We start from the raw sequence: 14,320 nt of genomic DNA, 5'->3' as shown, positions 1-14,320 counted from the left end.
TGGCGCTGTGGCTCAAGTGGTAGAGTGCTAGCCTTGAGCTGAAGAGCTGAGGGACAGCGCCCAGGCCCAGAGTTCAGGCCCCACTACCAGACCCAAAAAAAAAAAAAAAAAGAAAAAGAAAAAGAAAGAAAAGTCTACCCTATACTTCTAAGCAATTGAGAAACAAAAGAACTGCACTAAACTTGAACCCACTCCCAAAGATGTCCCATGGACATCAATTCTTCAAGTAGTTTTGATATGTTTTTTTATGTAAGGGATGAAAATGGCTGGGAAGGTGGCTTAGTGGTAGAGTGCTTGCCTAGCATGCACGAAGCCCTAGGTTCGATTCCACAGTACCACATACACAGAAAAAGCCAGAAGTAGTGCTGTGGCTCACATGGTAGAGTGCTAACTTTGAGCAAAAGAAGCTCAGGGACAGTGCCCAGGCCTTAAGTTCAAGCCCCAGGACCAGCAAAAAAAAAAAAAGATGAAAAAATTGGTAAAGTTGGCATTATGCGTGACATACAACTTTTGTGGGGGCAAAATCCAAAAGATGGACCTAGTGCTTTTTATGTTAACTACATATATTCACAAATGACTTAATTCTGCACAAAATGCAACTTAGCTAAATGAGTACTGGAAATCTTCCTGATAGCTCCGGAGTAATTTTTGTCCATCACAAGAAGTCTAACCATGGCCTGCTTTCCCCAAGCACTAGGTATTTTCAATGCTTTGGCCATTAGCAGAACGAGTGCACAATGCCCTCGGACAGTGGGGCGTACTTACCACAGTATGTATAAATAAGTTTGGAGTCAATAAAACGGACTCTGAGATTATGGAGCACAGCAGGCTCGTGAAGGTAGCTGAGAGCTGTGAGGTCATTTTCACCAACGAGGATGTCTGGGTTTCGTAAATGAGGCAGCTCCTTGGTTTTTGGATCGAGACGGTACTCCAAATCCTGAAAACACAAAATACAAATGTCTGGATCAGTCATGGTAATGAATGTGGAACAGGCCCAGCCACTGTGCTTATTTTCTATTTCTGATTTGCTTCTCAGTTCTTTTTTTTTTTCTTCTCAGCTCTTAAATATTCTAATTTCCTGCTTTTTCTCATGTCACAAATGCTGGTGGAAATGAGAAACAAGAAGGGTATCTTAATGTATATTCATAATGTTTGTGAGCTGCATATGGTGGTACATGCCTGTAATCCCAACATCGTGCAGCAGAGGCAAAAGGACTGTAAGTTCAGGGCCACACTAGGCTACATAGCAAAATCTTGTCTAAATAAAATAAATAAAAAGCTGGAAATGTGGCTCAATGTAGAGTGTTTATCTAGCATGCATGAAGCCCTGGGTTCGATTCCTCAGTACCACATACATAGAAAAAGTCGGAAGTGGCACTGTGACTCAAATGGTAGAGCACTAGCCTTGAACAATGAAGCTCAGGGATAGTGGCCAGACCCTGAGTTTATGCCCCAGCCATGACTAGCAAAAATAAATGAATAAATAAATGAATAGCTGGGCACCAGTGGCTCACGCCTGTAATCCTAGCTATTCAGGAGGCTGAGATCTGAGGATCATGGTTCAAAGCCAGCCCGGGCAGGAAAGTCTGTGAGACTCTTACCTCCAATAGAAAACTGTAAGTGCCACTGTGGCTCAAGCAGTAGAGTGCTCATCTTGAGCTGAAGAGGGCAGGGACAGCGCCCAAGCCCAGAGTTCAAGTCCCATGACCAAAAAAAAAAAAAAAGAAATGAATAAATATCTTACCTTTCCTTCCTCCAGGTGAAGTAGGAGGACTTTATCTCCAGGCTTATAATCTTTGAGCAACTCTGCTGACTTCCAGACTTCCTCAGGATCAGGTATCCAAACCCTGGCAAACTAGAAGAGAAAAAAAGAAAAAAAAATTAAACTAGCAAATTGCTTTACAATCATAGATAAAACATATTGAGTTCGTGTGTGTGTGTGTGTGTGTGTGTGTGTGTGTGTGTGTGTGTGTGTGTGTGTGTGTGTGTGCGTGTGTGTGTGTGTACGAGGACTTGAACTCAAGGCCTGTCACGTAGCTTTTCCCCTCTATCACTTGAGCTGCACAGCTCTATTTCCAGCTTTTTGGTGGTTAATTGGAAATAGACACCCATTTTCCTTCCCCAGCTAGCTTAAAACTTCGATCCTTAGAGCTGGGCGCTGGTGGCTCACACCTGTAATCCTAGCTACTCAGGAGGCTGAGATCTGAGGATCTCGGTTCAAAGCCAGCCCAGGCAGGAGAGACCGTGAGACTCTTATCTCCAATAAACCAACAGAAAACCGGAAGTGGCACTGTAGCTCAATTGGTAGAGCGCTCGCCTTGAGCTGAAGAGCTGAGGGACAGCGCCCAGGCCCAGAGTTCAGGCCCCACGACCGACAAAAAACAACAACAACAAAAAACTTCGATCCTTAGATCTCAGCCTTCTGAGTTGGTAGTATTATAGGCATGAGCAATTAGTGCCTAGCTTTACTTGGTTTTAATAAAACATTTTTTTAAAGAAACTTTAGCCAATATGTAATACTTATTTGTTTATTTATTATCAGTCCTGAGGCTTTAACACAGGGCTGGGACTCTTTACCTGAGCTCTTTTGTCAAGGCTAGCGCTCTACCACTTCGAGCCACAGGGCCACTTCTTGGTTTTTTGGTGGTAAACTGGAGATAAGTGGTGATTTGGAGACTTTCCTGCACTGGCTGGCTTTGAACCCCAATTCTTAGATCTCAACCTCCTGGGTAGCTAGAATTACAGGTGTGAGCTATCAGCCCACAGCTCTGGATTTATTTTGAGATAGGATTTTGCTGTATACCACAGGCAGGTATTGAACTCAATCTTCCTACTTCTGCCTTTCAAGGGTTGAGTTTACAAGCATGTGCCACACTGTCTAGAGGGAGACTGAGCTTTTATTTATTTTTTTATTTTTTGCAGTACTGGGGTTTGGAGTTTCCCACTTATTATTTTTTTGGTTGGTCGTGGGGACCGAACTCTGGGCCTGGGCGCTGTTCCTCAGTTCTTCAGCTCAAGGCAAGCACTCTACCACTTGAGCCACAGCGCCACTTCCAGCTTTTTCTGTTTATGTGGTGCTGAGGAATTGAACCCAGGGCCTCATGCATTCAAGGCAAGCATTCTACCACTGAGCCACTCCCCAACTCAAAATTTACATATAATTCTACTTTTACAGCTTGAGTGGTTCTGCTGGTTTGGTAGCATAACCATCTCTTTCAGGCAGAATTTACAATTTGAATCTTTCCTTCTGTGTTTCACCTCTGCAAAGCCTCAGTAACCTGGAAACCACTGTGCTGGGGAGGAGAAGAGGGAGCCTGTGGCTAAGGGCCAGAGAGGTTTCACATACTGGACATCTGCAATTTTCTTTTCTTTTTTTTTTTTTTTTTGCCCATCCAAGGGCTTGAACTCAGGGCCTCGGCACTGTCCCTGAGCTTCTTTTGTGCAAGGCTAGCACTCTACCACTTGAGCCATAGCACCACTTCCAGCTTTTTTTGTTCATGTAGTACTTACTGAGGAATTGAACCCAGGGCTTCATGCTCTACTAAGCTCTACTAAGCTACAATCCCAGCCCCAACATCTGTAAGTTTCTTTGAAAAAGACTTCTGATGTCAACTGGAAACCTTGGGCAAAAAACAAAACAAAACAAAAAACACTTCTGTTTAGATTTTTGGCCTTTTTATTGTGTGTGGGTATGTATGTGTGCTGAAACTGAGTCTTGAACTCAGGCCTGGGTGTGTCCCTGAGCCTTTTTGCTCAAGATACTCTATTACCACAGTTTCACTTCTGGCTTTTTTGGTGGCACTTCGTTGAAGATAAGAGTCTATTGGATTTTCCTGCCCTGTCTGGTTTTGAACCATAATCCTCAAATCTCAGCCTCCTGAATAACTAGGATCACAGGCATGAGACACTGGTGCCTGGCTTGCCCTCTTCATCTTATAAAAATGTGTGGAAAATGGCCCAAATGGTCTGTTTGACCAGCAATACATTTTGCTCTCTGTAGGCTTATTTATGAATATTCGTAGTAATGAGGACTCCTAAAATGACAAGTGTTTAGACTCAAGTCATGGTCAATTTTGAGAAAAACAATTAAATATACTAATGTGCATAAATCCTACAAACACTACATTAAAGAAACATTTTGTCTATCCAGACTCTCCCTTTAGAACATGTACATACACAAACCAAGTCCCATGCCCCTAAAAGACTCTTCCTGGAGGCCCATACCGGACTCTGCAGCATGAAGTAGCCTAGGGCAGTCATCCAGTGTGTTCTCTAATGGTCCAAGAATGGGTATGAGAGAGAGAATGGAAACTATTAAGTAGATAGAGATAGAAGGTGGCAGACCTTACACATGGCAGGTAACATGTAGCCCATCACAGAGCTTCTTCTTCCTATAGTGCCTCGGGTCTCCACTGGAACACTTCTTCCCATAACACTCTTGGTGTCTGCTCAACCAATGAAAAGGGTTGGGGCAGCTACATGTGCAAACCCTTGAGCAATCAGCACAAAGCCCAGGCAAGAGGATATGGGAGAAACTCTTTACTATAATAACCACCCTCCAAGAGGACTCCTATGGACTCCTCTTTGGGACCTCTGCAGCTCTCCTTTCACTTTCAAATTAACTTATTCTTGTTTATTTAAAAAACAAATAAAATATGTGCATAACTAGGTGCAAGTAGGTCATACCTGTAATCCTAGCTACTTCAGATGTTGACATCTCCAGACACATGGTTCAAACCCAGGCCTGGCTGAAAACTTCATAAGGCATCCTCTGAACTGGTAACTGTGTGTGGTGGTGCATATCTGTCATCCTAGCTGCATATAAAGCAGGAGGGTCTCACTTCTAGGCCAGCCCAGGCAGAAAACCCATAGGACACCATCTCAATGAAAGAAGCTGAACATGGTGATATATGCCACCATTACAAGAAGCTTATAGTCTAGGCATTTGCTGAACAGGGAGCAAGACTCGAAGTTAAACATAACCAGTCAAGAAAAGGGCTAAAGGTATAGCTCAGCAGTAGAAAACCTGTCTAGCAAGTACAAGGTTCTGAGTTCAAACCCCAGTCATAGACATAGACACACACACACGTACACACACACACACACACACACACACACACACACACACACACACACACACACACACACACAGAGTGCATAATAGGCCCTAATATACAGTCTTATGAACAGATCACACTTGAAATGTGACACAATACTTTTAAAATGGAATTGGAAAACCTGAGATGGGTGGGAACAGGATGGGACAGATGAGGGGACCATGTTGGATGGGATGACACAGATCAAAATGTATTATAAATGGACAGATTAAACTGACACCTCTGCATACAATTTTTTGGAGATAAAAAAAGAAAGTAGGACATTCTTGATTCAACTGGCAAACCAAAGGGGGAAGGGATACTCATGGCTAACAGACTAGCAGAAGATCCTTACCAGCAATATATCCGACAAGGGCCTAATATCCAAAATATACAAGCACATCAAGAAATTACCCCCAACAAAAACTAATAAGCCAATCAGTAAGTGGACAAAGGATCTAAAGAGAGACTTCTCAGAAGAAGTGAAAATGCAAATACATACATGAAGAAATGCTCAACATCCCTGCCACAGAGGAAATGCAAATCAAAGTAACACTGAGGTTCCATCTCACCCCAGTTAGATTTGCCAACATGGAGAATTTGAACAATAATAACAAATGCTGGCAGGGATGTTGGAGAAAAGAAACCCTATTGCACTGTTGATGGAAATGTAAACTAGCACAACCACTCTGGATGGTGGTTTGGAGATTTCTCACCAAAAAAAAAAAAAAAACCTAAACATAGAACTACCTTAGAATCCAGCCTTCCCACTCTTGGTCATCTACCCAGAAGATTACAAATCAAGATAAAGAACTTGCACATCCATGTTCACTGCTCTGCTAATCACCATAGCCAAGTTATAGAAACAGCCCAGATGCCTTTCAATAGATGAGTGGATTAAAAAAGAGTGGCACAAAAAATGTGGTACATATGCACAATGGAATTCTACTTATTTACTAGAAAGAATATTATGTCATTTGAAGGAAATGGATGGACCTAGAATAAATCATGTTATGGTGAGGTAAGTAAGCCAAGCACAGAGAGACAAATGGCACGTTTTTTTTTTTTCTCATATGTGGAAGCTAGATTAAAATACAACTGGACAGAATAACTTATACAGGGCTCTATGCATTTACACACACACACACACACACACACACACACACACACACACACACACACACACACACACACACACACACACACACACACACACACACACACGGAGGATATACTTAGAAACCCAAAGGCTTAGGCTCCTCTGACTATCTAAAGTACTGAACATCTAAGTACTATTTATCAAAACAAATTCTAGGAAATGGAAACAGATCTTATTGGTAGTGGTGGTGTTTGCTGTTGCCTTTGCGGGGAGCAAAAGGGGACACGGGAATGGATGGAGGAAGAGTGAACAAATATAGTCATTGTACTCAATATACACTATGTAAAAGATTAACTACTTGTGGGCAGGGATGGGAGGGAGGAAAGCAAAGGGGTGGCATTATCCAAGAACTCATTAACTGACTTATGGAATTGTAGCCCCTTTGTACAATTCTGTAATAACAATTTTTTTTAAACACATGATATAATCACAGCTGACATGGGCCTGACTAAATCTGGTCTTTGGCCTACAATAGTATTCTTGTTTCACATAAATTCACCTCTACCTTTCACTTCATTTATTTATTTATTTTGTACAGGTACCAGGGCTTGAATTCAGGATCATTTGTTCTCATGTAGCTTTCTTGTTCACAGCTAGTGGGCTACCACTTGAGTCATACCTCTAGTCCAACTTTTTGTTGGTTATTTTGGAGACATCTAATGGACTTTTCTCCCTAGGGTGATTTCAAACCACAATCCTCTAGATCTCAATCTCTCACCTAACGAGTATGATTACATAGATCTCTACTTCAGAGTGTTATGACCGTCTGCAATTACTGTGATGTTATTGTTTGTTTACTTCTTTCTTTCCTCATTAGAACATAAGCTGTTCTGCTGTTCAACAATACATCCAGTACTCAGAACAGTACCTGACACAGATGGTATTTAGTATTTAAGGGTCTCAAAATAAAAAACCACTTCAAAATTTTTTTAAAAACAGAAGGTTTTTCTCTCTCTTTTTAAGGGTAAGGGACCAAGGACAAGATCTCACTATCTTGCCTTGTTTGTTTTTAATTGTCCAGGTGATGTACAGAGGGGTTACAGTTACATAAGTACTTTTCTTGTCAAACTTGTTACTCCTTCCCTCATTTTCCTCCCACTTTCCCTCTCTCCCCAAGCACTCCACCCTCAGGGGTACAGATTATTTCCAACATATTGTCTTATGATTTTTGTTCCCCCTTGTCCTTTGTCTCACCATTCTGTTGCTTCCCTTCCCTTCCCTAATTCAGATAAACGTACGAATTTTAGAATAGCATGGTGGAAAGAATCACCCAATCACTGTATTTTCTCTTATTATGTAGTCATAAAAACTTTCACTGGGCGATTGCACACGTCTATAATCCTAGCTATTCAGAAGACTAAGATCTGACTCCTGCAGTTCAAAGCCAACCATGGCAGGAGGGTCTGTGAGACTTTTACCTCCAATTAACCAACAAAAAAAAAAAATTCAGAAGTAAAGCTGTGGTGTAAGTGGTATAACACTAGACTTGAGCAAAAAAGCTCAAGTGCAGTGCCTTGGCACTGAGTTCAAGCCCAGGACCAGCACCAAAAATCAAACAAACAAAAATAAAGCCCTTGGAGCTGGGCACCAGTAGTTTACTTCTGAAATACTAGCTACTCAGGAGGCTGAGATCTGAGGATCCTGGTTAAAGCCAGCCAGGGTAGGAAAGTCCGTGAGACTCTTATCTCCAATTAACCATCAAAAAACTGGAAGTGGCGCTGTGGTTCAAGTGGTAGGGTGCTCACTTTGAGCTGAAGAGCTCAGGGACAGTGCCGAGGCCCAGAGTTCAAGCCCCACAACAGACAAAAGACAAGACAAGAAAAGAGCCCTTGTAACTTGCATCATTTACAGAAAAAAGAATATTAAAAGTAACTGAAATTGTGGATTAAAAAGTCCTACTTTGGAACTGAGGATGTCACTCACTGGTAGAGTGCTGCCCAGCACACCCAAGGCCCTGGATTCACTGAGACAAAAACCCAGCATGGGGGAAGGAATAAAACAGGGAACACTTTAAAAATGTCCTTATCATTCCCTGCACCAGGGCCATGCTAATCTCTGTATCCTTCCAATTTTAGTATATGTGCTGCCCAAGAGAGCACTAGGCTACAGGTTCTAATCAAGGACTAGCATACTGGCCTTTACTTCCGGCAATTAGAAAATAGAGGTGATGGCAAAAGTAGACTTCCTGTCGTCTTTCTCAGGGATTGCCACATAGAAACTTTGTAAAGGATATATGTAAGCACAGGGATGGATGATTATTAAATTGTTTTTTTTTTTCTGTAGGAAGCAATGCCTAATTTTTTTAATAGCTTGTCTCCCAGGTCCATGGGCCATAAACTGAACAGCATATGTGTGTATAAAATAAGTATTATTGAAATTTTATATATATTTTATATATTTTTAAAATTTTTTATTCATTAAATAAGCATTCCTGTTTTATCTTGGTGACAGTGGTACTTGGGTTTTAATTCAGGGCCTTGAACTCATTCAGCATGCTTGCTCATGGCTGGTGATTCACCACTTGAGCCATGCCTCCAACCTAGCTTTTTGCTGATCATTTTGGAGAGGCAGTCTAGTGAACTTTTCTGTCCATGCTGGCTTTGAGCTGTGATCCTCTAGCTCTCAGCCTCTTGAGTAGCTAGGATTTACATGTATGAGCCACTAGCACCTAGCAATAAGCATTTCTATATGTTCACTGTTGCTATCTATACTTTACAAAGTCAGTATTTTTCTAACTTTCTCCAGAAGGATTTACTAGTTCCAGGAGAGAGAAATACATGACATTCAGAATCATGAAATGACCTATTACCCTTACATGAAAACCTCAAATAGACAAACCCAGAGAGCTTGTATGACCTGATCCTAAACTGGAGAAGACTCAAACTAGACAGAAATGCCTTTGTGTTTCTAGTGAGCAGAGAGCTCTAGCTCAGATTTCCACAGGGATTTTGCAATGAGTAGGTGCTTTGCCAAGGGCTAGATTTCTAAGAGCAAGCTGTTAACAACCCATAGAGATAAGCAGAGTGAGGCTTGGGCACTTTCAAGCACCAGAGGCAAGATACTTAAACTCTAAACATCACCCTGATAACCAATTACCTCTTTATCTGTATCTTTTGTGAAAGTACCCAAAGAGAAAGGGCAGAAACCAGCCTGTTCTTTCCTTGGCTTCTTTAACAAGATCAGAACTATGTCAGAATTGTTATCAGTCCCTGTCAAACACCTGAGGTGCTGAAACATGGGGAAATCTCTCAGTCACAAACTCCTTCCTTGCCTTCCAGCCCTCCCCTCCCCCTGCTTTCCTAACCCCCTCAAAGCAAAATAAGCCTGAGGGATAGGACTAAACTTATCTGGCACGTGGACAATAGTTACACAGGACACTCATGACTGGGGAAAGAAGATAAGAAGACAAGGTCCCTAAATCATATGGATCTAGAAAGGGGGACACAGAAGTGACAGGCAGGCAGGAATCAGAAACAGGATAAACAGGGAACTGGTGGCTCATGCCTTTAATCCTAGCAACTCAGAAAAGAGACCTGGAGGACTGCCATGTGAAGCCAGCCCAGGCCAAAAACAAAACAAAAAAAAGAGCTTAAGACATCATCTCTGAAAATAACCAGCAAAAGCTTGGACTGGAGACATGGCTCAAGTGGTAGGAGGCCAGCTGTGCACAAAAAAGCCAAGGGAGCTTGAGACCCTGGTACCAAAAAAGACAGAAGAGAGCCAGGTACTGGCGACTCATGCCTGTAATCAATCCTAGCTACTCAGGAGGCTGAGATCTGAGGATCGTGATTTGAATCCAGCCAGACAGAAAAGTCCCTGTGAGATTCAATTCCAAAACTCAAAAAGCACTCAAAAACTGGGAGTGGCACTGTGGCTCAAATGACAGAGAGCTAGCTTTGAGCACCAAGAGGCTCAGAGACAGCCCCCAGGCCAAGTTCAAGCCTCACAACCCCCCCCCAAAAAAAAGGAGGGAGAGGGAAGAAGAGGGAGAGGAGGAAGGGGACTTTTGCTCAGTAAGTCTTGAACTTCCAGGTGACAGAAGCAGGAAAGAAATCCCTAGCTAGGCCAACTAGACTAGATACTGCTCCAGCAAGAGAAAAGAAGGACTGTCTTGTGGGTCAGCCCTGCAGTGGTTAGCTAGTAAAGGGTTAGGCTGTCTCACACTACTTCCGGTTCCTTCCTTTCCTTTCATACAACTCTATAGTCTTTGTCTCTCATTATTTTATTAAAGTGACTCATGAATCTGCCGACCATATTTTCATTACGTATGCATGTGTCAGCCTCCTGCACTGGACTGTATATATATATATATATATTTTTTTTAAAGCCACATATGAATTCCCTCTGAGGTCCTTGTACACAACGCATATATTATGCCCATTTTATTTAAGACCAGGAGAGGGCAGGGAAGGAGGAGAGATGGAAAATTGGGGTGAGAGGCAGCAGAGACAAACCCACATGCTTAACTTGGGATTTTCCCTGGAGCCGTACCAGAGCTGAAGGCCAAAAGGATGTTTGAGTCAGGGTTGAGTCAGAAGCTTAGAAAACAGAGTGGAGGAAAAGATGATGTAGGAACTGGTAGGAGCAAAAAAAACAGGGTTTGGAATCTGAAATTTATACTATGATTAAAGAAAATACAGAGAGAGAGGGGAGAGAGAGAGAGAGACAGAGACAGAGACAGAGACAGAGACAGACAGACAGACAGACAGACAGAGAGGGAGAGAGAAATAATAGCCTAATCCTAGCTACTTCTAGCTACTTAGGAAACTGGTATCTGAGCCTCATGGTTCAAAGGCAGCCTGGACAGGTAAGTCCATGAGACTCTCATCTCCAATTAACCAGTAAAAAGCTAGAAGTAGAACTGTGACTCAAGTGGCAGAGCACCAACCTTGAGTGAAAAAGCTAATGGACAGCATCTGGGCCTTGAGTTCAAGCCCCCAAAACAAAAACAAACAAACAAACAAAACCTGTAGAAGAAAAGTGAGAAGCCGGGCGCTGGTGGCTCACGCCTGTAATCCTAGCTACTTAGGAGGCTGAGATCTGAGGATCACAGTTCAAAGCCAGCCCGGGCAAGAAAGACCGTGAGACTCCTATCTCCAATAAACCACCAGAAAACCGGAAGTGGCGCTGTAGCTCAAGTGGTAGAGCGCTCGCCTTGAGCTGAAGAGCTGAGGGACAACGCCCAGGCCCAGAGTTCAAGCCCCACGGCTGACAAAAAAAAAAAAAAAAGAAAAGTGAGGGCAAAAAAAAAACTTGAAAGAGATAAAATTAAGATGCAACCACACATCCGAAGATGTGTGCCAATTCAAATGAACTACCGTATTGGAAACTACAGGGCAAAACAAAGTCAGGCTAAATTCTGTAATGATCAAAATCTGAGAAAATAACACTCGCACAGATTGGCATTACATAATAGCTTGCTAGGGAAATAGAAGCCATCTGTAACCTGCACAATACAATTTGATGAGCTTCGCTGGCTGGGATGAGGTCACTGTGGCAATGTCTAATGGAAGTGCACAGGAAAGGCAGGTTTGCAGGATCTTGCTTGGACCAGAGAAGGTATTAAGTTGTGCCAGCTTACCCAGCACTGTCCTGGCACTGGATGGGTTGGGCTGTAACCCTCTCACCCTTTTTTTTATATGTGTCCTATCTATCACAAGGACAACCCTGAAGAGGTCCAGGATGAAAGCAGGTGACTCACTACAAGTTCTGCTCACTTGCATTTCTTCAGTCAGGAAGCCCTGAGGCGTGCCCCAAATGCAGTAGTACCTGATAGGCCAGGCACTTGGGAATAAAGCTAAAGCAGGTAGCACAAAATGGGAGCCAGTGGCTTACATCTGTAATCCTAATGACACTAGAGGCTGAGATCTGAGGATAGAGGTTCAAAGCCAGCAAACATGTCTGTAAGGTTCTTAGCTTCAATTAACCACCAAAAAGGTGGTAGTGGGGCTGTGGTTGAAGTGGGAGATCACTAGCTTTGAGTGAAAAAGCTAAGTGACAGTACCTAGGCTCTGAATTCATGTTCTAGTACTTGCACATACACACACACAAGAAAGGAAGGAAGAAAGGAAGAAAGAAAGGGAGGGAGGGAGAGAAAAGGGAGGGAAGGAGAGAGGGAGGGAGGGAAACAAAAGAAAGAGAAAGATCTTGGAAATTGATGTTGTATCAATTAAGGTTGCAAAACGTTAATTTTATTTCTCTAGAGTTTTAATGTAAGATGACAGAGTTCTGAAATGAGTATTTTTAGACACTGAAGTTCTTTAAGATTCCTGTAAAGGTTATTTTGGGAAGTAGGTCTCACTTTATAAGAACAGCTTTAATGTGCACACCATGCAAAATTACTATTTCCACCTACAGTTAGCTAGTGATATTTGTAGATATAAAATTCTAATTAAGAAAAATAATCAAAGGTAGAACAGAATCAGCAACCAAGAAAGGAATCCTACTGACCACTGTCACCACAAGGATTTGTGAGATTAATTTTTTTCCCTTTACTTCATTCTTTTTTATTTTTGATAGTCCCAGGGCTTGAACTCAGGGCCTGCATGCTGTCCCTGAACCTCTTTGTGTTCAAGGCTAATACTCTACCACTTGAGCCACACCACTACTTCTGGCTTTTCTTGAGTAGTTTATTGGAGGTAAGAGTCTCACAGACTTTCCTGCCAGTGATGGCTTTGAACTTTAATCCTCAGATCTCAGCCTCCTGAGTAGCTTGGATTACAGGAATGAGCCAAAGGTGCCTAGCTTTTAACTTTTTTTTTTTTTTTGGTCAGTCGTGGGGCTGTAACTCTGGGCCTGGGCACTGTCCCTCAGCTCTTCAGCTCAAGGCAGGCACTGAGCACTTTACAGCACCACTTCCGGTTTTCTAGTGGTTTATTGGAGATAACAGTCTCATAGACTTTCCTGCCTGGGCTGGCTTTGAACCGTGATCCTCAGATCTCCGCCTCCTGAGCAGCTAGGATTACAGGCTTGAGCCACCAGTGCCCAGCTTGGCTTTTAACTCTTGAAATTTGTTTTATAATTGTTACTACAGTTGTCCCTTGTTCAACAAAAATCTGAGAGATTATTAAATAATTGCCCTAAAGTCAGTCAGCTAATCACTGACGGGATCAAGATTCAAATCAAGGAAGACTTCTGATTCCCAAATGCTTAGGATGGTCAGGTGTGGTGGTACAGGCCTGTAATTCCAGCAGTGAGTAGACTGAGGGTAGGAGGTTAGAGAGTTGGAGGCAAGAATTTCTCTTTAGCCCAGATCTTTCCAATGAGCTTCTGTCCCCCAAACCTGAATAACCATCTGCACTCTTTATCTGTCTCATAAGAATCTTAAGTATAACAAGTCCCACCATAGAACTTTTAGCCCATCTTCTTCTGGGGGAGAGGGGAAAGGAGTGGGTGAGTAAAAGTAAAATAAATAAGCCAGGCACAGGTGCCTCACGCCTGTAATCCTAGCTACTCAGGAGGCTGAGATCCGAGGATCTCGGTTCAAAGCCAGCCTGGCCACGAAAGTCCTGAGATTTGGTCCGGTCATGGGGCCTGAACTCGGCCTGGGCACCGTCCCCCTCAGCTCTTCAGCTCAAGGTGAGTGCTCTACCACTTGAGCCACAGCGCCACTTCCGGCTTTTTTTTTCTGCTTTTGTGGTGCTGAGGAATCGAACCCAGGGCCTCATGCATGCAAGGCAAGCACTCTACCACTGAGCCACCTTTCCAGCCCCAGTCCTGAGATTCTTATCTTCAATTAACCACCAGAAAACTGGAAGTGGCGCTGTGGCTCAAGTGGTAGAACACTGGCCTTGAGCTGAAGAGTTCAAGGACAGTGCCCAGGCCTTGAGTTCAAGCCCCATGACCGACAAAAAATAAAAAATTAAATAAATTAAATAAACAAGGGTGAATAATTTTGAAACACATTGCAATTATATATGTAAATAGTATAAGGACTCTCAAGGAAAGCTGATCAATAAGGGGCTGGGGAAGGGCAGGGGAAGAGAAACAGGATCTGGTAGGTACTAGAGAGAGGGGTTGGGTTAAGGAGGATGGATGAGGATGAATATGATAGAAACAGAACATT

The 14,320-nt window shown here is 42.8% G+C and overlaps 1 protein-coding gene and 1 non-coding gene across 5 annotated transcripts in view; both read right to left on the bottom strand.

Moving 5' to 3' along the window:
- Myo5a (myosin VA) overlaps positions 1-14,320 on the bottom strand; it is a 128,332-nt gene that overhangs the window by 89,373 nt on the left and 24,639 nt on the right. For all 4 annotated transcript variants that reach the window (XM_069995386.1, XM_069995387.1, XM_069995388.1 and 1 more), the window contains exons 2-3: positions 1,745-1,855; positions 766-937 (exon numbers count right to left, since the gene is read on the bottom strand). In XM_069995386.1, coding sequence (XP_069851487.1) covers positions 766-937; positions 1,745-1,855 — 283 coding nt within the window. The remainder of the gene's footprint in view (positions 1-765; positions 938-1,744; positions 1,856-14,320) is intronic.
- On the bottom strand, positions 8,250-8,354 carry LOC138809056 (U6 spliceosomal RNA). The gene has a single exon (XR_011366682.1). It is a non-coding gene; the product is annotated as a U6 spliceosomal RNA (small nuclear RNA).

This window comes from Dipodomys merriami, unplaced genomic scaffold (genome assembly GCF_024711535.1).
Source record: "Dipodomys merriami isolate MVZ:Mamm:240054 unplaced genomic scaffold, mDipMer1.0.p SCAF_48, whole genome shotgun sequence".
NCBI lineage: Eukaryota > Metazoa > Chordata > Mammalia > Rodentia > Heteromyidae > Dipodomys > Dipodomys merriami.
This window is presented reverse-complemented; position numbering and strand designations above follow the sequence as displayed.